This window comes from Pleurodeles waltl, chromosome 10 (genome assembly GCF_031143425.1).
Source record: "Pleurodeles waltl isolate 20211129_DDA chromosome 10, aPleWal1.hap1.20221129, whole genome shotgun sequence".
In the NCBI taxonomy this organism is placed as follows: Eukaryota; Metazoa; Chordata; class Amphibia; order Caudata; family Salamandridae; genus Pleurodeles; species Pleurodeles waltl.
Genome location: NC_090449.1, coordinates 15,393,100 through 15,417,381, shown reverse-complemented (window position 1 = coordinate 15,417,381; position 24,282 = coordinate 15,393,100). Strand labels below are relative to the sequence as shown.

Genomic DNA, 24,282 nt, shown 5'->3' with positions numbered 1-24,282 from the left:
GATTTACAGTGTGCAGCTGCTTGAGTCTAAGTATCGCTCTTCATGGTCCAAATCTTCATCCTTAGACATTGCTGCGTGCCTGTGGATTTCGAGGTAGTGAATGTGAACTCAATGTCCTCGAACGAGGATGATATCCAGGGTGCAATCATGGCGATCCGAAGGAACAGAGTGGCTCTGAAAGGTAAGCTTGTGCGCTGCGGAAACCTTTCCTCTTTTTGTCTTGTATGTCTGTCTGTTGCACCCTTCCCGTACCAGCACCAGATGTGCCTGTGCAACTAACCCACCTTCTGGTTTAATTTGCAGGAAACATTGAAACAAACCACAATATGCCGCCATCTTACAGATCCCGGAACAACCTTCTCCGGTGAGTGGCAGCTTGGCTTCTGTGCCTGGTGTATTGGTGGGGGTCGAGAGTGTATACAGCAGTGGGCAGCTTTTCCCCTAGACTCTGGGATTCTGAGGCAGACAACTTGCTTGGGGTCAGGGTTTCTTTCACCTGGACTTTCTTTAGTGGTTCAATGAGGCTGGGTGACCTTGGTTTCTCACCTGGAATGAATGAGAGTGTGTGCATTGGTGGACACTTTTTGGAATACAAATCTCTTAGACTGCCATCTAACCTCCAGTACATTTGAGTGCAAGACCAGGCGAGGGGTTTATCTTTAGCAATCCTCTCTGAAGGAGAACTGTCCGTAAAGTGTTGGGTATGGCCCTCTCCTTAGTTCCATTGTTGCCCAGATGTATCTCCCTTCCTTCAAACAACTCCTTGAGGTCTAACTGTGCTCTGCAGGCCAGTGCCTGAGCAGAAGGGGTGTCTTGCTTAGCTATTCCACGGGTAGAGTGCTTGTCTGTGCTGTTAGCCTTCTCCTGCCATCTACCGAATGAGGGTTTCTCTGTGGTATGTCCTCTATCCCCTCCCGAAGGAGGGCCTACCTAGGTTCTGTCACTATCCCATCCCCCCTTCACCAAACAGGATGTATGTAATATTTTTTTCCATGCCTCTATCATCGTGGTGTTTTTGTGCCACCAGGACCAGCCTGGACCTGTATGCCAATGTCATTCACTGCCAGAGTCTGCCCGGGGTGCAGACCCGCCACCAGAATATCGACATTCTGATCGTGCGCGAGAACACAGAGGGGGAGTACAGCAGCCTGGAACACGAGGTAAGCCCCCCTGAAGAGGGGAAGAAACTGGTCCCTGTAAAGGAGGGCTCAGGGATCACAGCATGCAGCTAAGCGCGCGGGCCAGAGGGGAGCACACATGGGGCCACTGTGGCGAGCAGGAACCCCTTTGGTCAGAACACAGTGGACGTTTCAGGGGCCACAATTTAGAGGGAGTCTCTCAGGGATCAGAACACAGAATAGGTACCGGGGGGTACAGAAAATGAAAGATGGGCACAGAGTAGCAGTCGCCTACCGCACCAAGCTGGGGTGACCAAGGAAGGCCAAGGGATGCAGCGTAACATTGGGAGAGTGATCCACAGACGGGGGCTCACAGCGCGCCTCGTACAGACGATCACGCGCTGTAACACAAGCGGCTTCATCGCGTTTCATTTATTGCTGTTTTCTCCATTTTTAAGGTGATCCTCTGCCCACAATGTAGTGTCACTTGTGTTAAAACACTTCCCGTTCCGCCTGCATCCTACCTTTGTCAGCGACAGTCTCCTTGGTATTATAGCACATCTGCCCTTCACTGCACAGCACTGTTGTCCATCTCCCATCCTAACACAGCCCCTCTCACTTCCTGCACTACCCAGAACTTACCCCCACAGCCCATCATTGACTGAGCCACAGCCTGTCAGTACTGGGGTTGTCGTCTTCTGTCCACTTTCTACAGGGAACCTGGTGCCGTGGTACAATTCCACCCAGTGGGCTTTCTCCCAATGCTGACATCTTCCCTGCAGAGACTTCCTCCTCCGATATCTCCCTTCCATACCTGCATCATAACCATGTGTCTGCTTCCTAGGAGCATCTCCTTGGCAGCCCTCCATATTTGTGCCTTGTCTGTCCGCTGTCGCCATAGCTTCCCCGATGTTGTGGCACTGACCCCCTTTTTGTGTCCTAGCCGTGCATCCTCTGCTCCAGAGGGTCTCTGATGCCGCAAGCCCACCATCCCAGGTCACACCCTAACCTTCTTCCCGTGCTCTGCAGAGCGTCGCTGGTGTCGTGGAGAGCCTTAAGATCATCACGAGAGTGAGATCACTTCGCATCGCGGAGTACGCCTTTAAGCTGGCTCAGGAGCAGGGACGTAAGAAGGTCACGGCTGTTCACAAGGCAAACATCATGTAAGTGATGGTCCCATCAGGCCCTGGCTCCTTTATGGCTATAAAATGTCTGTTAAGGGTGACAGGTTCACATGAAAACAAATGTGCATGCACTGGAAATACCACGCATGTGATCGGAGGTCTACTGTTCTTGTCGGCTGTAGGTGCTCGCAGTAGGATGCTTGCTATCCGAGCATGCGGAACGTGTGGTGCTAAAGATTACACTCACACTGGTGCAGCAGCGACACCTAGTGGTCAGCTACAGTATGCCTTGTTTTGTTCTCAGAAGAGAGCAGACACGGGGGCAGCAGCAGCACCCAGTGGACAGTCAGAGCATTGCCTCAGTTGTGGTTTTGAAAGCAGCAGACACACACTGGCGCAGTAGTTAAACTCTCTGATTAGTTCTATTATACCAACATGTAATGGTTGTGAGGGTCCAGATCGATGGCACAGCAGCAAGATCTGCTGCCGTTCAGAATACAGCTCTGACTTCTGATAAGGGAGAAGTGGTAGCGACTCCGGTGCTGGGCCAGAGCATGTTATTCTGGGCTCTACCTGAGCTTGTGATTGCTGCGGGAGGAAGGAAATCATGCCGCTATAGGAGGTTCCACCTTATGTCATCATCTCTTTGCATGTATTGCCCAGACAGTTGTTTCTGAGGAGGAGTTAACACTTGTGCAGCCTTGCATGGGGCAGAGGGTTTGGGAATAGATGAAGAATCTTGTATTAAAAACCTGTTCTCTGCACTGAGAGCGGTTTCCTTGACTTCCCCTAAACATGTCCCCTGATAAGGCACTTGCGTGTGTTTGGTAACCCGAAGAGGACATCTGGACTTTATCTGCATGTGATATTTATATGTGAAGAGACCCACAGAAGGGGCTGGGGATTTAATGTAGATATTGGACAGGGAGGGCTGGAAAGCAGACAAGAGAAACAATGTAACTGTCCCTCTGCATGCATAGCATATGTTATGTTTTACTTGTGAAGAACACCATATGCCCTTTGAGGGCTGCGCATGCAGGGGCTTTTTTTTTATTTTGTGTGTGGACAGATGTTGGTCTGGATGTGGAACTAGGGGGCAGGACAGGAATGGCTCATGTTCATGTGCCTCCTGGCCCTTGAGTTTGGCTATTTAGTAATTAGGATCTTAGGCAGAACTTCCAGGGTGGATATCATGGAAATAGCCAGGTTTCACTAGAGGTCAGTCTCCAAGGATCAGGTACCCAGTGTTAAAGTGTGGTCTGTCAGTGGTTTCTTTATTTGATGGACGGTCTGTGGCACGTACATATAGTTGTAGGAGTCTATAGGAATTTACCAGGTAGTCTAATGGCATTCAGAGTTGGAAGGATGAGGGGACGAAGAGAGAATGAGCCTTGTTAGACTAGGCCCCTCTCACCCTCCCCTCCACAGGAAGCAGGGCAGACCTGGGAGTAGAGAAGGGGCATGGATACTGTCTGTAACTGCTGTCAGGCTGGAGGTGCTCCACAATACGAAGAGGCTACGTGTCCACATAATGTGGAGTTATGTTCTAGGGATTTGTACGGCATGGTAATAGCGCATGAGTGTATCCGGGTCTCTCAGTATCATGCAGTTGACTGTTAGAGGATGCTAATGGCCTCATTAGATGAAGGGTCCTTGGCCACTTCCGTCCTCATGTCATCTCCGGTTGACATCAGGATTTATTCTTTGAAGGATCGTGTATACCTGTAGGGGTGGATGTAACTTGTGTAACTCAATGTAACACAATCCAGCGGAATTACCAGCAAACTCCGGGAGGTCACGCAGAATTACATTAAAAGAGTAATTCTGCATTTAGCTAATTTTCTTAGATTAAAAATGCCCTTAATGTCCAAAATGGACATGAGGATCCGTTTTGCCATAAGGAACAGCGGTAAATGCAACAGGACATAAATAGTGAGCAGCTGCTCTGTGCTTTTGGGGGTAGGATTTTCCCTCAACGTACTCCTGGCATTTAGCACTAGTTTCTTAGTGCAAAATGCACCCTCATGCCCAAAATAGAGGCGCGGCTGCATTTTACACTAAGAATATAGCACTAAATGCAACAGAACGCAAACAGCATCGCGAGCAGCCGCTCATGCTCCTAAATGTGCTCTTGCGGTAGGATTTTTTCCTTATATTACTTATGCAAGTGGTTGTAATCGTGTTATCATCAGTAATTCCACATCAAAGAGTAAAACAGATTTACCAAAATTACTGCGATTACTCCTGCGTAACTGAAATTCTGCCCAGGCCTATTTACGAGTTTGTTAAAGGTCTTGAATCTTAATGGAGGAGGTGGGGGCTTAGAGGCGCACAGCAGGGGAGCTGTGATGACTGAGGTTCGAGTTCCACCGAAAAGAGAAGCTGGAACTGTTCTGTCCCAGGGTTACAGTCTCTTCTCTCACAAGGGGGACCAGAGGAGGCCCTTTGAGGTAGGCCTGTGGTGGGCTACAAAGTACAGAGAAAGACCATGGTAGATGTGATCAGTTTGAGACCTGCCCTGGTGGTCTTGTCTTGTATGAGGAGACACTTTGTGGGAGTTCGTGGGGACTGGAGCGGGTCGCGGAGCAGTGAAATACACCGTGGCAGTTGTGGCACATCCTGAAACGAGCCAGTGATTGCATCTTGTTTGCCCGCAGGAAGCTAGGGGACGGGCTGTTCATGCAGTGCTGCAAGGAGGTGGCAGCGGGGTATCCAGACATCACCTTCGAGAGCATGATCGTGGACAACACCACCATGCAGGTAAACGTTCTTGGGCAGATTGTATTCCCCGCAGTGTTCTGAATATCAACTGTACCTTTTCACTGTGCACCATATCTTCCAACACCAACTCTATCCCTGTGTAAAAGGATCGTTTCCTTCTCCTTTCTGTTTACTTTAAACAAATCTTCCTGAGACATTGGCCTTTGCACCACCAGCAGAGGGCCTGGGGTTAGAACAAGGGGGTTGCAACAAAGTTGAACTTAACCGCTAACATCATCCTGTTGCTGAAGCTCACCATAAACCCTCTTGTGTTATGAGTTGTAATCCCTGCAGTTCGGTAAGGCCGTTGTACATTTCGCTGCAGCCTTGGTTCAGTGCAGTCTACGTTGTGATCAGTGCATTGTAAACTCTGCGGTGGTGCTGGTTCATGCTAAGTTACCTGTGTTTGCAAGACATCATACAGGCAGCAAGTGCCCAGCTGCAGTAACCCTGGGGTCTACAGTCAGGGAATGCATAGGAAAGTCACGCAGAAGTATTGTTCTGCTGCTCACAGCACCGAACCTTATCCTGGCGCACCCGGCTCTGGAATGACAGTATATCCTTCACCATATGTGTGCAGAAGATCCCCCGGCTGGAGACCCTAACCCAGCTTGCAGCTGCCCTGCATGTTCTCTGCATTCGCTTTCTGGTTTTTGCCCCACCACCTTGTTTCTTGCTTCTCTCTCCATACTGGTTCTCCAACCCTCTCGGTTTTTCCTTCCCATAGCTGGTGTCCCGTCCACAGCAGTTTGATGTCATGGTGATGCCGAACCTCTATGGGAATATTGTGAACAACGTCTGCGCCGGGTTGGTTGGTGGCCCAGGGCTGGTGCCAGGAGCCAACTATGGCACGGTTTATGCCGTCTTCGAAACGGTGAGAGCAGCTGCCAAGTGAACCTTTGGACATCCTCATGAGGACCGGGTCCGAGACACGAGATACTGCGCTTAGCGGGGCCCAGGGTCCTCAGGATCCCGGGGCGCTATTGGTTGGGAGTGGACAGGTGTGAGCAAGGGAAGTAGAGAGGGGTGTGTGGAAAGCAGGAGATTAGAGAAGGACGGGTGACTGGAAGGAAATTGAAAGGGGATGGGTGAGATAAAGAGAGAGACCGAAGTCGAATAGAGAGGAGACAGCTGGGAAGGAGGAGATTGGATAGAGAGGTCAGAGGAAGGAGACCGGAGAGGAGGGAAACTGAGGGGGATGGGTGAAAGGAAAGAGAGTGGAGAGGGAGGGGTTGGCATCAGAAGCATTGAGAGCGAAGTGTGGTAGAAGGTGAGTCGGAGAGGACTGGGTGTGGAGGAATGCGTGAGATGTATGTGGGTTCTTGGCTTGACATCTTTGGTTTCTTTCAGGCCACCAGAAACACAGGGAAGAGCATCGCTGGCAAGAACATTGCCAACCCTACAGCCACCCTGCTGGCCAGCTGCATGATGCTGGACCACCTCAAGTACGTACATTCCCCTCGCTGGTGAGACGTGGTCCACGAAGGAACTGCTTGAACGAAGTTGTAGAACTTTCAAATGCCTTTTTCTGGACGTCTCAAGTCCAGAAACACACTTCCCTCGCCTCATTTCACACTCCTGATACTCCCCTCTGGGGGATCTGACTTCAGAACCCCCTCTTTGTAGATTCAGGGTCCAGAAGCGTTCTGTTCTGCAATTCTGTTGTCAAACAACGCTTTGCTTTGCTGCGGGTCAGTAAGGAAAGCCACCTTTGATTCTACACATTATAGAGAACACACTGCGTGGTCCTTCTTGGCTCAGAAACACAGCTCTCTACAGATTCACCATTAAAACAGACATTTCTCTCTTTAGAATTCTGTTCCAGAATCTTCCCTGCATCTTCGAGGTCCAAAAATGCACCTTTCCACAATTCCGCAGTCCAGAAATGTCTTGCTCTGCAGTCTAATAATGCAGGTTCTCTCCAAGTCCACATTCCCAACGCGCCTCTCTCAACAGAGCCACTCTACTAGTCCACCTTGGGCAGCAGTTGGCCCTCCTAGGACCTGTTTTCATCTCACTTATACATGATTGCACAGGTATCACTCAGGATGCAGTTTCCGAAAAAACTTTCTGGCCTACTACTCAAAGGAAGGTAGAAGGTTTTCTGTGCCCCCTGCTGTATGTTATTGGCGGGGGCATAGCTTGGCCAGTAAGATTGGGGGTGGGGGGGACCTTCAGATCTCCCAACAATCACGCTGGCATATCTTGTTAACATACATTATCTGAAAAGCAGGACATGAGGGTGGCTTAAGGGGGCAGTGGAAAGGGAGAGCAGTGCAGATTGGTAGTGGTATCTAAAACAAAATAATTTGTAAAATAGTCAACATTTTAATAACTCCACAAAAGAGAGGCGATAATTAGAGATTCAATCTATGTGTGCATGTAAAAATCCCAGGTGAAATCTGGCAGACACCTCACCATACCGACTGAAAGCACATGTTCCCAACTCTCTACTGATTAATACATTTACTAGTAGAAGCTACGTCCCTGATTATTCAGATATTGCAGGTCACTGAAGAAGTCCATGACTATATAGTAGAACGAGGCCGAAGGCATTTATCCTTTGAGTTTCAGAATCCTGTGGTGACTTACAGTATCCTTGTAACACATTGTATTTTATTCCTTATAATACATGATTATACCATTATCCTTCCTCCCCTGAATCTTAAATCCTTGGTATCTTCCTCTTTCATTTGATTGAGTATGGTTCTAAATGTGCAAAATGAATGCGGCTATGTCCATGTTTACGGTTCACGTCCTGGCACACACCCCTCCCTGCAGCTCAGTGCCACTGTGCGCGAGCTTCACCAGTGCCATGGCTGCAGGTCTTGTACTGCTCTTCGGTCCTCTCCATGGTGGTACAAGTATCGTTTACATGCTCCACCACATTTCTACACCACCACCACCCCCACCTGTCTCCTGCAGTGTCCTGTGCACTCAAACGCTGGTGCCCCTTCACTGCCACTTGTGTGAGCACCTGGGGAGGTGATCCACTCCACACACTTGTGCACAACAGTGATGATCACAGTCTTTGAACCTGTTCCACAGCGTTGGATTTGCTAACACTGCCTCTTTATTTCCAATAGGCTTCATAACTACGCCTCATCAATACGCAAGGCTATCATGGGGGTCATGAACGAGCACAGAGTGAGTACACTAATCCTTGCTGCAGAGAACGTATTTCAAGATCAAAGGCTCCAGGAAGCTGGTCGGCTCCTCCCTAACCTGCCTGTCTGTCCCCTTCACAGATGCACACTCCTGACATCGGGGGTAACGGCACCACGTCGGAAGTGGTGCAGTCCATCTGCCGCCAGATCGTGGTGAGGGACGGCAGAGTGGTGCCTGCATAGGACAGGTGAGTGGCTCTGTAGGAAGGCCGCATGGTGCATGCGTGTGCGGGAAACATGATGTCGCTTTCAAAAACAGGAGTACCTTTGCCTAGGATACAAAGCTTGACTGTCTATTTGTAGGACGCTGGCCTGGTGTCTGCTGCGTACCTATGGTACTTACACCTTATACCAGGTCCAGGTATCCCCTATGAGTGAATGTAGTCCGTGTCTAGAAGCCAGGGCTCTCTAGAGGTAGTTGTGGATGAGCAAAGCTCATGCAATGCCACTGTAGTCACACAGTACTTGCACACAGAAAGAAGAACACTTAGTTGTACAAAAATAAAGGTACTTTATTTTTGGAACACAGTATCAGAAAATACTAGAGAGACAACCCTCCAATAGGAGGTAAGTAAATACCCTATCTATAGACACTAATAAACAGTAAGAGCCATAAAAAGGCTAGAAAACAGTGTAAAATAACAACAAACAATAGTAGCCCTGGGGGAGCCCATACCATATACTAAGAAAGTGGAATGCGAACACCGGGCCCCCACCTAGGTAAGTAAATCATGTAGCGGGGAGCTGGGAGCAGTGGGGAAACCACACAGGTAAGTAATACAGTACCCCCAGCGACCAGACATGCAGGAGTCAAACACTGGATTTCCCCAAAACCACCCCAAAGGATGAAAAGAAGAGACCCAGAACAGTCTGCAAGGAACCAGCAGTGGAATACCGAAGATGGAGACCAAGTCCAGAAGTGTCTGTGGAGTCCAGGGAGAGAAGAGATACTACCCACTCAGAAGTCCCTTTTGGAGTTGGTCGACGAAGAAGGAAGACAGCTTAGCACTGCAGCACTGAAGCCGGAGAAGAGTTCCTGGGGTGTGCAAAAGGTGTCCCACGCTGGAAGCTGGATTGCAGATGGGTGTCAGTGAAGGATTTCCATCAACAAGCCTTGGCAAAGACAAACTTGTGGTTGGAGGGAAAAAAGTGCTGCCGGGGACCAGCAAGGTCCAGGAGGACTCTACCCAGAAGGGGGAGTTACTGGGGACCTTCTGCATGGCAGAAGGCCCACAGGAGCAGAGGCAGCACCCACAGGTGTCCCACAGGACAGGGACACAGAAGTAGCCCACGCAGCACCACAGAAGTTGCTCCCACGTCGTCAGAAGACCACGCAGAGGCCCAGGAGTTGCAGGCGGGAGTGCTGGGGGCTGGAGCTACACATCGCCTGAAGTTCCCCTTGGAGGTGAAGCAAACAAGTCTTGGCAGCTGCAAAAGACGCGGTGCACGGGGGTACTGTCTTGTGTGGAGTGGAAAGGACTTACCACCACCAAAGTGCGACAGCTGGTAGAGAGGACCAAGGGAAACTCTCCGGACCACCACCCGTGATGCAGGACCCACACCACTCAAGATGAGGGGAGATCCATGCAGCTGGTCGTCGTTGCAGCCAGGTACCTGTAGTTACGAGGAAGTGGTGCCTTCACCCCAAGGGAGATTCCTTCTTCTTGTGCAGCCTGAAGAGTTGCAGTCTTCTGAGGATGCACATCTGGGGAAATGTTGCAAAGCTGGAAGCAATTCTGGGTACAATGTTGCAGAACAGTCTTTCTGGTGGATCAGGAGCTTGTAGATTTCCTGGAGGGTCCAGTTGCGGTTCTGGTGGCCAGAAGTCGAAGGAAGGTTGCAGAGGACTCCTGCTGGAGTCTTACAAGTCGAATCTGAGGAGCCACCCCAGAGGAAGACCCTATATAGCCCGAAGAGGGGGCTTGCCCCCCTAACCAGGTAACTACCCATCAGAGGGTGCCTCTGACGTCACCTACCTGGCATGGCCACTCAGATGCTCCCAGAGTTCCCTGCCAACCTGGGAATCAAAATGGCAGAACCCAGGGACCCTTTGAGGGAGCTCTGGGCACCACCCCTGGGGTGGAGATGGACAGGGGAGTGGTCACTCCCCTTTCCATTGTCCAGTTTCGTGCCAGAGTAGGGACTGGGGGGGGGTCCCTAAACCGGTGTGGACTGGTTTATGCATGGAGGGCACCAAATGTGCCCTTCAATGCAAACCAGTGGCTTAGGGAGCAGCAGGAGGGAAGAAACCTGTCTGAGGGGTGGCAGCAGCTGAGCTGCCCAGAAAAACCTGTAAGACTGGTGGTAGCAATGCTGGGGGTCCTCTAAGGAGCCACCAGAGTGCATGGAATCATACTTCCAATACTTGCAACAGTATTGGGGTGTGATTCCGACATGTTTGATACCAAACATGCACAGGTTCGGAATTACCAGTATGTAGCTGGATATAGGTAGTGACCTAAGTCAGGTACTCCTATAAAATGGCGTCCCCACACTCACGAAGTCCAGTAAAATGGGGCTGGAGTTCGTGGGGGCACCTAAGCTAGTGCAGGGGTGCCCTCACACACAGGTACCTGCACCCTGCCCTCAGGGCTGAGAGGGCCTACCATAATGGTGACTTACAGTGACCTGTAGTGAAACCGGGTGCGTGCACCTGGTTCACACAGACTGCAATGGCAGGCCTGCAGAATCCTTTGCATGGGCTCCCTATGAGTGGGAGAATAACTGCTGCAGCCCATAGGGATCCTCTGGAATCCCAATGCCCTGGGTACCTTGGTACCATATATACTATGGACTTAAATAGGGGCACGTGTATGCCATTGTGGGGATAAAAAGTTACCAGCAACCAAGTTTAGAGGAGAGCGCACAGTCACTGGGGTCCTGGTTAGCAGGATCCAAGTGAAGACAGTCAAACACACTGACAAACAGGCCAAAAGTGGGGGTAACCAAGCTAGAAAGAGGCTACTTTCCTACAATAATTATTTTCAGTGTTCCACTCTTGTTACAGTCATGGAAAAATTCAATAAAGAATTGAAATATTAAACTGATGTCTGCATAGGACAGTTGGGGATGCCTGTCTAGGATGTGAAACTGATGTCTGGTTGGAAGGGGAGGCGGTTGCCTATGTGCAAGTGGCCCTTGCTCAGGCTGTGCGAGTGGTACCGGCTCGGATGGGTAATGCTTCCTGCTTGGGTGGCTGAGGTGAGTAGCCGTTGTCTAGGCTGGGTGGTTGGCACCTGTCTAGGCTGAGTGAATGGTGCTTTATCAGACTGGGTGGTTGGCACCTGTCTAAGCTGGGTGAATGGTGCTTGATCAGACTGGGTGGTTGGCACCTGTCTAAGCTGGGTCAATGGTGCTTGATTAGACTGGGTGATTGGCACCTGTCTAGGCTTGGTGAATGGTGCTTGATCAGACTGGGTGATTGGCATCCGTCTAGGCTAGGTGAATGGCGCTTGATCAGACTGGGTGATTGGCACCTGTCTAGGCTGGGTGAATGGTGCTTGATTAGACTGGGTGATTGGCACCTCTCTATGCTGAGTGAATGACGCATGGAGAGGTCAGAGTTATTAGCTCCGCCCTGGGATGGTGTAAAGAAATGGCTTCCTGTTGCAATTACCCCCCACTTTTTGCTTGATACTGATGCTGACTTGACTGAGAAGTGTGCTGGGACCCTGCTAACCAGGCCCCAGCACCAGTGTTCTTTCACCTAAAATGTACCATTGTTTCCACAATTGGCACAACCCTGGCACCTAGGTAAGTCCCTTGTAACTGGTACCCCTGGTACCAAGGGCCCTGATGCCAGGGAAGGTCTCTAAGGGCTGCAGCATGTCTTATGCCACCCTAGGGACCCCTCACTCAACACATACACACTGCTTGCCAGCTTGTGTGTGCTGGTGGGGAGAAAATGACTAAGTCGACATGGCACTCCCCTCAGGGTGCCATGCCAACCTCCCACTGCCTGTGACATAGGTAAGTCACCCCTCTAGTAGGCCTTACAGCCCTAAGGCAGGGTGCACTATACCACAGGTGAGGGCATATGTGCATGAGCACTATGCCCCTACAGTGTCTAAGCAAAACCTTAGACATTGTAAGTGCAGGGTAGCCATAAGAGTATATGGGCTGGGAGTCTGTCAAAAACGAACTCCACAGCTCCATAATGGCTACACTGAATACTGGGAAGTTTAGTATCAAACTTCTCAGAATAATAAACCCACACTGATGCCAGTGTTGGATTTATTAAAAAATGCACACAGAGGGCATCTTAGAGATACCCCCTGTATTTTACCCAATTGTTCAGTGCAGGACTGACTGGTCTGTGCCAGCCTGCTGCTGAGAGACGAGTGTCTGACCTCATGCGGTGAGAGCCTTTGTGCTCTCTGAGGACAGAAACAAAAGCCTGCTCTGGGTGGAGGTGCTTCACACCTCCCCCCTGCAGGAACTGTAACACCTAGCAGTGAGCTTCAAAGGCTCAAGCTTCGTGTTACAATGCCCCAGGGCACTCCAGCTAGTGGAGATGCCCGCCCCCTGGACCCAGCCCCCACTTTTGGCGGCAAGTCCAGGAGAGATAATGAGAAAAACAAGGAGGAGTCACTGGCCAGTCAGGACAGCCCCTAAGGTGTCCTGAGCTGAGGTGACTCTGACTTTTAGAAATCCTCCATCTTGTAGAAGGAGGATTCTCCCAATAGGATTAGGGATGTGACCCCCTCCCCTTGGGAGGAGGCACAAAGAGGGTGTACCGACCCTCAGGGCTAGTAGCCATTGGCTACTAACCCCCCAGACCTAAACACGCCCTTAAATTTAGTATTTAAGGGCTTCCCTGAACCTAAGAATTTAGATTCCTGCAACTACAAGAAGAAGGACTGCTGAGCTGAAAAACCCCTGCAGAGGAAGAACAGAAGACACCAACTGCCTTGGCCCCAGACTTACCGGCCTGTCTCCTGCCTTCCAAAGAAACCTGCTCCAGCGACGCTTTCCAAGGGACCAGCGACCTCTGAATCCTCTGAGGACTGCCCTGCTTCGAAAAAGACAAACTCCTGAGGACAGCGGCACTGCTCCAAAAGAACTGCAACTTTGTTACAAGGAGCAGATTTAAAGACCCCTGCAACTCCCCGCAAGAAGCGTGAGACTTGCAACACTGCACCCGGCGACCCCGACTCGACTGGTGAAGAACAACCAACTCAGGGAGGACCCTCCGGCGACTCTACGACTGTGAGTAACCAAAGTTGTCCCCCCTGAGCCCCCACAGCGACGCCTGCAGAGGGAATCCCCAGGCTCCCCCTGACCGCGACTGTCTGAACTCCATTTCCCGACGGCTGGAAAAGACCCTGCACCCGCAGCCCCCAGCCCCTAAAGAAACGGAACTTCTGTGCAGGAGTGACCCCCAGGAGGCCCTCTCCCTTGTCCAGGTGGTGGCTACCCCGAGGAGCCCCCCCCCCCCTTGCCTGCCTGCGACGCTGAAGAGATCCCTTGATCTCTCATTGACTTCCATTGAAAACCCGACGCGTGTTTGCACACTGCACCCGGCCGCCCCCGCGCTGCTGAGGGTGTACTTTTTGTGCTGACTTGTGTCCCCCCCGGTGCCCTACAAAACCCCCCTGGTCTGCCCTCCGAAGACGTGGGTACTTACCTGCTGGCAGACTGGAACCGGGGCACCCCCTTCTCTCCATTGAAGCCTATGTGTTTTGGGCACCTCTTTGACCTTTGCACCTGACCGGCCCTGAGCTGCTGGTGTGATAACTTTGGGGTTGCTCTGAACCCCCAACGGTGGGCTACCTTGGACCAAAAACTGAAACCTGTAAGTGACTTACTTACCTGTTAAAACTAACAATAACTTACCTCCCCCAGGAACTGTGAAAATTGCAGTGTCCACTTTTAAAACAGCTTATTGAGTTTTATGTAAAAAGTATACATGCTAAAGTAATGATTCAAAGTTCCTAGAGTACTTACCTGCAATACCTTTCAAATGAGATATTACATGTAAAATTTGAACCTGTGGTTCTTAAAATAAACTAAGAAAAGATATTTTTCTATAACAAAACCTATTGGCTGGATTTGTCTCTGAGTGTGTGTACCTCATTTATTGTCTATGTGTATTTACAACAAATGCTTAACACTACTTCTTGGATAAGCCTACTGCTCGACCACTCTACCACAAAATAGAGCATTAGTATTATCTCTTTTTACCACTATTTTACCTCTAAGGGGAACCCTTGGACTCTGTGCATGCTATTCCTTACTTTGAAATAGCACATACAGAGCCAACTTCCTACAGATGGTAAGGGGTGTTTCTCCTTACAATGCCAGGTAAGCTTGGTGGTGAAGAATGAATAGTGTCACAGAAGGAGCAACCATAAAGGCAGCTAGAAACAGAACGTAGTCCTCCCTTCTTAGTATGATGACGTTTGCGCTCCTACACATGTACAAGTCCTTCTCGGCACTATCTGATTCTGTCCAAGACCCCAACAACTCCTTGGTCCTTGAGGTTTCCATCCTGTTCATGCAAGGGCTCCTTCCGGCTCCTGTGCACAGAGTGCCTCCTCTCTGCTTCAGCACACACGGGGCACGTCTCTCCACCTCGTTCTTGAGCTCTCTTGCCTTTCATGAAGTTGGTCTCTTTCAGCTCCTTCACCGTTCTGTGCACCCACTCTCCCTCTTGTTTACGCAGACCTCTGCCTCCCTGATCCAGCACAGACGAGCTTCAGTGCGCTTTATGCTTGAGTATTGCTCCTCATTCACTCACTCCTGAACACCTCTCTGTCCTCCCAAACTAACATGGCCACCTCCTCTCTGTAGAAGGCCTCTTCTTTCCTGATTCTGTACACACAAGGGGTTCTCCAGCTTTTATGTATGAAATGCTTGGAAAAGTTCCTTTGTCAGGATGCGCAGCTGCTATTATTTTGTATAGCAGCGTTAAGAGTGGTCTGATGGGAGCGGCTTCCCATCTCAATGAACCCCTGTGTGCTTCAGCCACCGAAGGCTTGGATTCAAGCTCTGCCACCTTTGATTCTGTCTCCACGGGCCGAGCGAAGCAGTCCATGGACTGCGCTTGGGGCTCTTGTCTTCTGCTTCAGACATTGAACCACTACGGTTGATAGGTAAATTCTCCTACTAGTAGAGATTCGACTTCTTAATTTATTCCTGTTTAGTTTCATGTTTGAGGCCCCCAGGTGGGCTCTTTCTGGCTTCTGAACTTCGCAGACCCTCTGCGCCAAACACAGCTGACAGCTTTCTCTCAGCATGTTTTGCTTTCACTAATGACCGAGCTGACAAAAATCTCTGGAATGCACTTCTCAGTTCAAAGAAGGCATTTATTGTTATTTCACCATGAGTTTCCGAAAAAGGAGGTTAGTATGTTGAAAGCACACGTTTAAAAATAGTCACAGCAATGAAAGGAAAATATACCAAAATGATTCTGAACTGCAATGTACACAGTAAATATATGTAGTTATGTTATATTATGCAAAGCAAATAATGAAGTACAAATTCATCACAGTAGGGCCTGCCAAGCTCTTCATCTTTCTCATTCCAGCAGGACGATGACCCCTTTCGACTGCAAAAGAGAAAGAGATAACCACCTTCACAGGACAGATATCAGACATCAGATGTCAAGAATTCTGATTGAGGCCACTCTCTCCCTCTCGCTGTCGCACTGGGTCTTTTATACCTTAAAAAAACAGAAGGAGCTTTCTGGAGAAAAAAAAACCCTCATTTAGCAATTCAAACATGCTGGCTAATTTAGGTCACAGTTGAAAGAAACAGGTTGGAACTAGCCAGTTACCCAAGTTGTATCTCCCAAGCCATTCCCTGCTGTCCTTATGCTTACTGACTAACTCCCCCATAATATGTCTTAGCTCTTCGGTGAGAAAGGGCACGAAAACAAGCACAGTTTACAATGTGGAAAAGTACGAGCACATTTAACATGGCAGTGTCTAACGCTACGATAAAGTCAATAGGCAGCTAAACTGAATACAAAATGCAGTCTGCAACTGGTGAACACTAGACAACTAATCGAGATGAAAAGTGTTGCAACACAAAGTCAGTAGTCAAAAACACATATTTCACTACACAGCAGCAGCAGGAAAATTCAAGAACAAGATAACAGACATAAATAAAGAAAATAAATCTTTCAAGGACTGTAAAAAATGCAGTAGAGTAACAGGAGTACAGGGCTCCCTGCTTCATTTAGCCTGTGTCCCCTCTGCGAGACCTCTGCAAGGGGAGGTGATGAAATTCAAGCATTGTTTCTACAAATGTATATTATGCATGAGTTCATTAGGCTAATGTTTCTATGAGGACTCATTTAAAACTTTCCTCAACTTACGTTCAGAATTCCACATACATCTTCCTATGTTGCTGCTGGTTTAATTCTTTTAACTATTTACTCCGGCTGGGTGGTGATAGCTACCCTCGATTTAAAGAGGATGCAAGAAACTCAACGACGCTAGGAAATGACACCAATATTTGTGATCATTAACATAATGAGGTGGTAAAGCGTGTCTTCCATTTGCATGGAATCTTTGAGGTCCTGAACAAAAAGCTGTTACTCAAAGTAAGGGATAGCTACTGCGATTAGGTGTTCTCTCAACTTTGGTTACATGAAAGAGCAAACTGGCCATTACATCAAATATAATGGCTCATTCAGTCACATGAATGTGAGCCACAAAAGCATTGCATGCCAATATACTTTTCCAAGACGCTTGAGAAGTGGCAGCCTGTGAGGCAATGCTTACTTTTATCAGAGCTCAACCACAGTAGTGAGCTATTCTGAAGAACTTGCTTCAGTGACAGATACGTCTGCCCTCGCTTCTATGTCCCTTTTGCTGTACTAGTTAAAAATGTATAAAAAGCATATGCGTTTAAGGTACAACAACTTTAAAATGTTATTTTTAATCTGTGACTTCAATGTTCAAGCATTTGTAAACTCTTTTATGTCTGTAACTTCGATTATCCAGAATTGGTTAAAAAAAACATTTTTGTCTGTAACTTCAATGTTCCAGCATTCGTAAAATAACGTTTCAGCATTGGTAAAAAACAATTTTGTCTGTAATTTCGATGTTATAGATTTCATAGATTTGCACACAACACTCCATTCTATGCATTGGAATGCTCAGGCTGCAGGGGTGGGGCTTAAGGTCTTAATGAGGTGGCTGGGCTACTGAAGTAAACCTGTTTAATAGTGCTGTATTCAAATTATACAAAACATCCGCCCAGAAAGTGGACCAACTTGATGGATTATATGAGTTTAAGTGCAAGGGGACTTTTATTGTTGGGTCCTTAGCAGATAAAATAAGTCATATATGAAGACATGGATGCCATCAACCTCTTTTGGCAACAAAATCACTTTTGCAAAGTAAATCTACAAAGTGTGAGTCTTTGGTGTTAAATGGATAACTCTGGATGCTGAACCTGAGGCCTTTCACTTATCCCAATTGAGGTGCAGGTTCCTTTTCACTGACCGGAAACAACATAATGTGGTGGTCAGTGCACTGGTCAGTGTAAGAGTGAACAAATCCCTTTATCCGTGGAGTTGAGCCGATACAATCCCTTGGTTTCAGAGCATCTGGAACTCGATTGCCAGCCTGGTCATTCGTGTTATGGAAGTTGACCGCATCGCAGAAGGCCTGCACGCAAGTAACTGGCCTTGTGGGGCATATATTCATTGCACTCTGAAAGCCCACTAAATGCATCCATATTGGTTCCATCTGTCCCAGAGGGGGGGAAAAAGTGTTCAGATCCACTATGACAGGCAGAACGCTGTGTAGGCGCCATGTTTTCTTGGTCCTGCTCAATATACTTTCTTCTTTAAGTGAAACAAACTCACAGAGTAGGATTTAAAACCAATAAAGCAATTACATTGACACACAAATAGTATTCTTCTTGTGAGTGAGGACAGCGTGAGCTTTTCAGTGCTCTACAGGTAGGAAAGATTAGTAGCAGTCGCCCCACCCTAAACAGTAAGGCCCATATTTATGGGCTTTGTGGTGCAGGGCAAGGGCAGGAATGCACTGTATCTATCCAATATGCGCATTCCTGTCCACTCTCCCTGCGCTGGTGCCCTTTTGTCTGCCTAGCACCAACACAGGCACCCTTGCACCATGCTGCAAGGGTGAGTGCATTACATGCAGGATTGTTTTTGTGCAGGAAGGGACATCTTCCTACACAAAAACAATCCAGAGAAGCCTTTTGTCTTTTTATGTGTGCTGCAGAGGAGAAATAAAGATATTTCTCCTTGTTAAGCCTCCCCTGGGGAGGTGTATCTTTTTGGTACATTCCCAGGTTGACAAGTTCTTGTAAATCTAGTGATGCGTCAAAATCCATTCATGTTGTATGGGAAAACTCATGCAACACCCACTGAAACGGCTTCCTGGTCGGATGAATAATGTAACACAGCAATTTGTGGTGCGTTACATTGCTTGCGATTTATGAATCCACACAAGCCTTGCGTGGCTTCATAAATCTGATTTAAGGTTTGTCTCAATCTTGCACCATGCTCCGTGGTGCAAGAGTGACGCAAACTAGGCCATAAGATATAGGCATACCGATGCATCTTACTCCTAGATGAGCATAGGTTTTAAGGCACCGCAGAGCAGCTTTCTGCTGCACCACGAGGATTTACGGGAGCTAGAGGGAAAGACTACAAGAAGCCTGAGAATGCCCGTGTGAATCTCAAATGTGGTGTATGTTACAGTCATGATTGGTATGGAACGAATCATTTTATGGACAGGAAGCTGAGTAGCAGCTGCCTCTGTTCTCAATTTCTCTGAATTCCAGAATGGATTTAGGATAACAATTAGCAGAAAAGAAAACTGATAGAAGAGAAGAACATTTTCATTGAAATTGCCTCAAGTGTTGTCAAATATGGCCATGGAGATGCATTTGCATACTAGCTCAGTTGGTAATCAGTAGTGCAGAGCCATTAATGTAGAACATACTATAGTCAACAGGTTTATTGGCAGCAAACAGCAGACAAGGATTACTCAACATAAGTGTCACGACTGGTATGTTCCCAGTAATGTGGGATGACTGCAAAGGAAGTTTCCAGTTTTGGAATGAAGCATAACCTCTTCTCTTTCAGGATCCCTGATCTGTAGAGGTGTGACCTCTTCAATTGCAGGATCCCTGATCTGTATTGGAGTATGATCTCTTCTATTGCAGGATCTCTGATCTGTAATGAGGTGTGGCCTCTGGATCCCTGATCTGTATTGAAGTGTGACCTCTTCTATTGGAGGATCCCTGATCTGTAATGATGTGTGACCTCTTTTCTTGCAGGATCCCTGAAGTCTGACCTCTTCCCTTGCAGGTTCCCTGATCTGTATTGAAGTGTGACCTCTTCCCTTGTAGGTTCCCTGATCTGTATTGAAGTGTGACCTCTTCCCTTGCAGGATCCCTGATCTGTATTGAAGTGTGACCTCTTCTCTTGCAGGATCCCTGCTCTGTAATGGAGTGTGACCTCTTCTCTTGCAGGATCCCTGCTCTGTAATGGAGTGTGACTTCTTCTCTTGCAGGATCCCTGATCTGTATTGAAGTGTGGCCTCTTCTCTTGCAGGATCCTGGACGCCAGTGTCCTTCCAGCCCTCTGATGGTTATTACCTTGAAGAATGAAAACGCAGCTGGCAGAGACCTGCTCTCTTCGCTCAGTCATACTGTTCTGCTTTTTCTCTCTTTATTTATGAATGTACATCCCTGGGGGGAGATAAACCACTGAAGCCAGAATATGAAGAAGCTTTTTTCAGTCTTTTCCTGGGCGCTGAAACTGTACCTCCTTGTCGTTCAAACACAGCCATGGCTCTGCGGTGGTATTAATTCTCCTCCTGGATAAGGATATGTCTCGGCTGTCCGGTACTTGCAACCACGACAAATCTGCACATAGCTTGAAAAAGTGCTATGTAGTTGCAAAACAACAGTCGTGTTAATGATGAGAGTGGACAAGAACCCCACATATCGGGCAGTTTCCTCTTGTGAAAAGATGAAAGCATAACCAATGGGCAGGCTGGTCAGTATCGCCTTGAGTTTGTGATGTTTTTTACAATCCCAGGCAAAGAAGTGTGGTTCCGTTCTAATGCCTTGGGCCTTGCTGCGGAATGAAATTTGTTCCACTCTTGTAAGGAAGAGAGTTTCTCCTTTTATTTTGCAGTTTTCTTTTTTCATTTTAGGTTTATGGTGGTCACAGTGGTTGAACACCTTTACTGTGGCAAGCCAGTTGTGTGAGTTTCCTTCACCGCACGCTACGTGGCACTGATTACTCTGACCGTATGTAGTCCTGTTCTTACATAATGTTCGCTCCATTAAAGACTTGGTGGTACCATACCATGAGCTCTCTTTGTTCTGAAAGGGTTTATGGGACTCCTTTTGGTTTAGGATCTCTGTATATTTTTCTGGAGGCAGCTTGATTCTCTGGTTTCGTTTTGTTCCTGATGTAGGAGTCACCTTTTCTGGTTTCGTTGCTGCTTTGTACAGCGTATTACCTGCATGTTCCAATGTGGGAGCTGTCCCTTCCCTTAAACTGCAGTGTGTCTGTCTGCTGATCTGTGGCTTTATTTAATGCTCTTGAAAAGTGCTTATGGGTTGTTTGTTGGTTTCTTCATTATGTGTTTTTTGAAAGCGCACTTTCTAAACCATGTATGTACTTGGTAACATTTGGCAGAACTCTGCAGGAACAGTAAAAACTATCTATCCACAGATATTGTAGTTGTTTCATTAATTTGCTCACTGCAGTCCAAGTGCTTAAGTGTGATCTGGGGGATGTGCAACTGGGAGTATGGGAATAGGAGCCCCTCAAGGCAGCTAAAGCTTACCTAGATATAGTGGGATTTACAGGTGAGTAAATCTACAGGGATTTCAATTTCTGTGAAGCGTGAAACTAGACAGGTCTCTTTCCAAGAGGCGATTCCCAGCATACAAGACAATCTAGTTTAGTAGTGTGTCCCGAAGGTGTTTCTGCCCACTCGACTTCAAGAGACTCCCTGTGAGCCCTGGAAGTAAAAATATGATGCTGGGTGAACGCGGGTCATATCAAAGTGAGACAATGTCTCTTCTGCCCTGGTGTGGGAGAATGTTAATCTCTTCTTAGTGACAGAATATCCTTGAAATTACAAAGAAGCAGTGGGCGCAGGTTCATTGAGGTTCTCCATTTATTACCAACAAGTATGCCTTATACAGAGGTGACAATCGGCCACCTCAAACTGTAACTATGTTTTAGTGTCTCTAAAGGTGAAACTTAGCTGGTTGACCACAGAATAGGACACCTTCTCCCAGTATTTCCTGTGGCACTTCCTTAAATCACCACCTATGCTCCATCCCCTTGTACCATAAAGAAGATCCACAACACACACAAACCACACTGAAAACATAGACGCATCCCCATGAAGCCCACTCACACCATACACAACCACAGACCGCACAAAACACAGTATTGTTTGTTAATCTGTTACATATCACCAGGGTCCGCATGGTGTTCCTAGTCTTGCATGATGCCTACTTTCATGTGCCTGCACCGCAGTCCCACAGATGCCTCCACTGATCTGCGGTGGGCTTAGAACATTTTCAATTCACCGTCCGACCCTTTGGCCTGACCTCAGCCCCTCAGGTGTTCACAATGGTGATGACAGAGGTTGCAGCCAGAGGTTGCAGCCCTTCTTCACAGGTGAGGGGTACTAGTATTCCTTTACCTTGATGATTTGGGGGGGGGGGGGCTCACCACAGTCACTCATGTTCCCATCTGCCGACAGCTGTCACCCTTCTGTCGTCCCTGGGGTTTTCCATTAATCGGCCAAAATCCCACTGGTGGCATATACAGTAGATTCCCTTCACTGGGGCCACCCTGGACATGACTACGAGTCCGGGACATTCAGATTATGATCCAGATGTTTTGGGCTCATTTCTGTGTTCCGGTGCCTGCAGTTCTGCGGCTTCTTGATCTTCTTTCCTCGTCCATCCTGCTCATCCCCTGGGCTCAGTGGCACATGCAGTGGAACTTTTGTCTATAGTGGCCACATCACTCTGGTTCTCCTCAGACATCTGTACTTCGGAAGAGGCAGCCTGGGTCCTTTGGTGGTGGCTGTGGATACCAGCCTGACCTGTGGCAGGACTTGCTTCCTACTCTATCCAGATCTCAGTATTGTGGCAAATCCATTGTCTCTGTGCTGGGGCAGTCACCTGTGAGAGGTAGAGATCATGGGTCTTGGTCAAAGGTGGAGCATACATACACACACACACACCACACTACATCCATTAAAGGGCACCAAGTCCCATGCATTAGATGGGAAGTCAGTCAAGTCTACATGGACAACACAACCACCATGTGGTACAGCAATAGTCCGGGCTATGTAGAGTTGTGGGTCTTGCTGCGTGTCAGGGTACCAGAAATGGCATCTCCATTCAGAGGTGGTTTAGGACATCTTCGTCTGGTGGGGTGTACCTTGGATGGAGCTTTTCGTCACTGCCGAGCATGTGCAGAATTGTGATTACTGTGTAGTCCCAGGTAGAGGCATTCTGTCTCCAAGTGGAAGACTTGCTTCTGTTTGTCTTTCACCCACGCAACTTCTGCTCTGAGTTCTGAAGAAGTACATGAAGGACGGCTCAGATCATCATGATAATCCTGAATTGAGCCAGCAGAATGTTGTACTTTGAAATACTAAGCTTTTGAACTTTTTCCTTTTGGACGGTCTACCTCCTTGTGAGCACCTCCTGCCTCAGCACCTGTGCAGGGTCCTGCACTCAGTCTCAATCTCCATGCATGGAGATTGAGAGGCACCAAGTTGGTGTTCTGGATCAGCCCGCAAAAGTAGTAGATGGTATCCTTGCTGCTAGAAATGTATCAAGTAAATGCATTTATCCTAACCGTTAGGTGGTGTCCATGGTCTTGTGTGGGGACTGTCAAGTTGATCCTCTTCAGGCCAAAACTTTATGATACTTTCAGCTTTGGTTTTCTCTGGCCCAGCAAGGCTTTGTGGTTGGCAAAGTTTAATGTTATTGTCGCCCATTTCGGCCTTTCTGTGTTTCGCTGATCAGTCTTTCATTCACGTCACTAGCTGTGATGAGCTCCTTAAAGGGGCTTACGTATGTCCCTTGCTGTGCCTTTTATTATGCCTCTATGGGACCTTAATTTTGTCCTCATGCTGTTGCTGTCTGTGCCTTTGAAAAGGATGCATGGTCACTCTCAGGTTGCTGATCATTAAGACACAATTCCTAATTGCAATTACTTCTGCGCACTCTGTGCTGTTGGTACAACTTCCACATACCACCTTCTTTCTGGACAAATTGTTGCTGTGAACCTATGCTTCCCTGTCGCCGGAGGTGCTGATGTTCTTCCACAAGGGACATCGTATCACGGACCCTGCATTGTTTGCTCCACCTCGTCCCTGTAAGGAGGTTTGCACCCAAAAAGCTTTTACATGCAGCGCATGACACAGCAACAGGTGGATGACCAGCGTTTTATTGGCTTTGCCAGTGCTAAGAAGGGGAAGGTGGTGCAGAACAAAATCTCGTCCTGGTACTTTGTCCTGTGCATAACAGCCTCCCGAGAGCCTTTGGACATGTCCCACCAGAGCCAAGGCCACCACAACGGCACTGGTGAGAAGTGTTCAGGTTTTGAACATCTGCCAGACTGTTACATGGGCGTCCATACACACCTTCACCAGGAATTAATGTCTTAACAATCAAGTCTGGAGCCAGCCTTTCACCTGCACGGTCCTACAGGACTTCCTGCTGTACGCCCGCTCCTTAGACCTCACATCTTCAGTGAGATACTTCTTTGCTGTCTGTCTATAGGGTGATGAAACTGCGGTTAGAAGTATCCATCAGAAGAACAAGTAATATTCTTTCTGGTGGCTTCCTTAACCGGGGATTCCTCACCGTCTCCCTCATCCCTGTTTTTTATGGAGTGGAATTGGAGGGATCTGAAGTAGTCCCGAGTGGCACACCGTCACGATCGACCTGTGTCTGAGGGCGCGGAAGCGTTCTAAAGAAATACTGACGTTAGCATGCAGGGCTGGTTTCTACATATGGCCTTGGTCTTTCACTTCAGAGGTGGTTTGTGGTCCCCAAAGGGTTTCAAAAGCACCACCTGACAAATCGCTGGAGCAATTGTAGTGAAAAGTTTTAGATCCAGTCTGG

The 24,282-nt window shown here is 48.2% G+C and overlaps 1 protein-coding gene across 3 annotated transcripts in view; it reads left to right on the top strand.

Annotated features, from left to right (window-relative positions):
* Positions 1-24,282, top strand: part of IDH3G (isocitrate dehydrogenase (NAD(+)) 3 non-catalytic subunit gamma) — a 40,643-nt gene that overhangs the window by 8,670 nt on the left and 7,691 nt on the right. For 2 of the 3 annotated variants that reach the window (XM_069209423.1, XM_069209424.1), the window contains 10 exons: positions 66-181; positions 304-364; positions 1,028-1,160; positions 2,148-2,281; positions 4,900-5,002; positions 5,730-5,876; positions 6,353-6,447; positions 8,089-8,149; positions 8,251-8,357; positions 19,715-20,845. In XM_069209423.1, the coding sequence (XP_069065524.1) occupies positions 66-181; positions 304-364; positions 1,028-1,160; positions 2,148-2,281; positions 4,900-5,002; positions 5,730-5,876; positions 6,353-6,447; positions 8,089-8,149; positions 8,251-8,352 (952 nt within the window). In that variant the 3' untranslated portion in view covers positions 8,353-8,357; positions 19,715-20,845. Of the gene's footprint in view, positions 1-65; positions 182-303; positions 365-1,027; positions 1,161-2,147; positions 2,282-4,899; positions 5,003-5,729; positions 5,877-6,352; positions 6,448-8,088; positions 8,150-8,250; positions 8,358-19,714; positions 20,846-24,282 lie in introns of those variants that run through there. The other variant, XM_069209422.1, reaches the window with a different exon arrangement.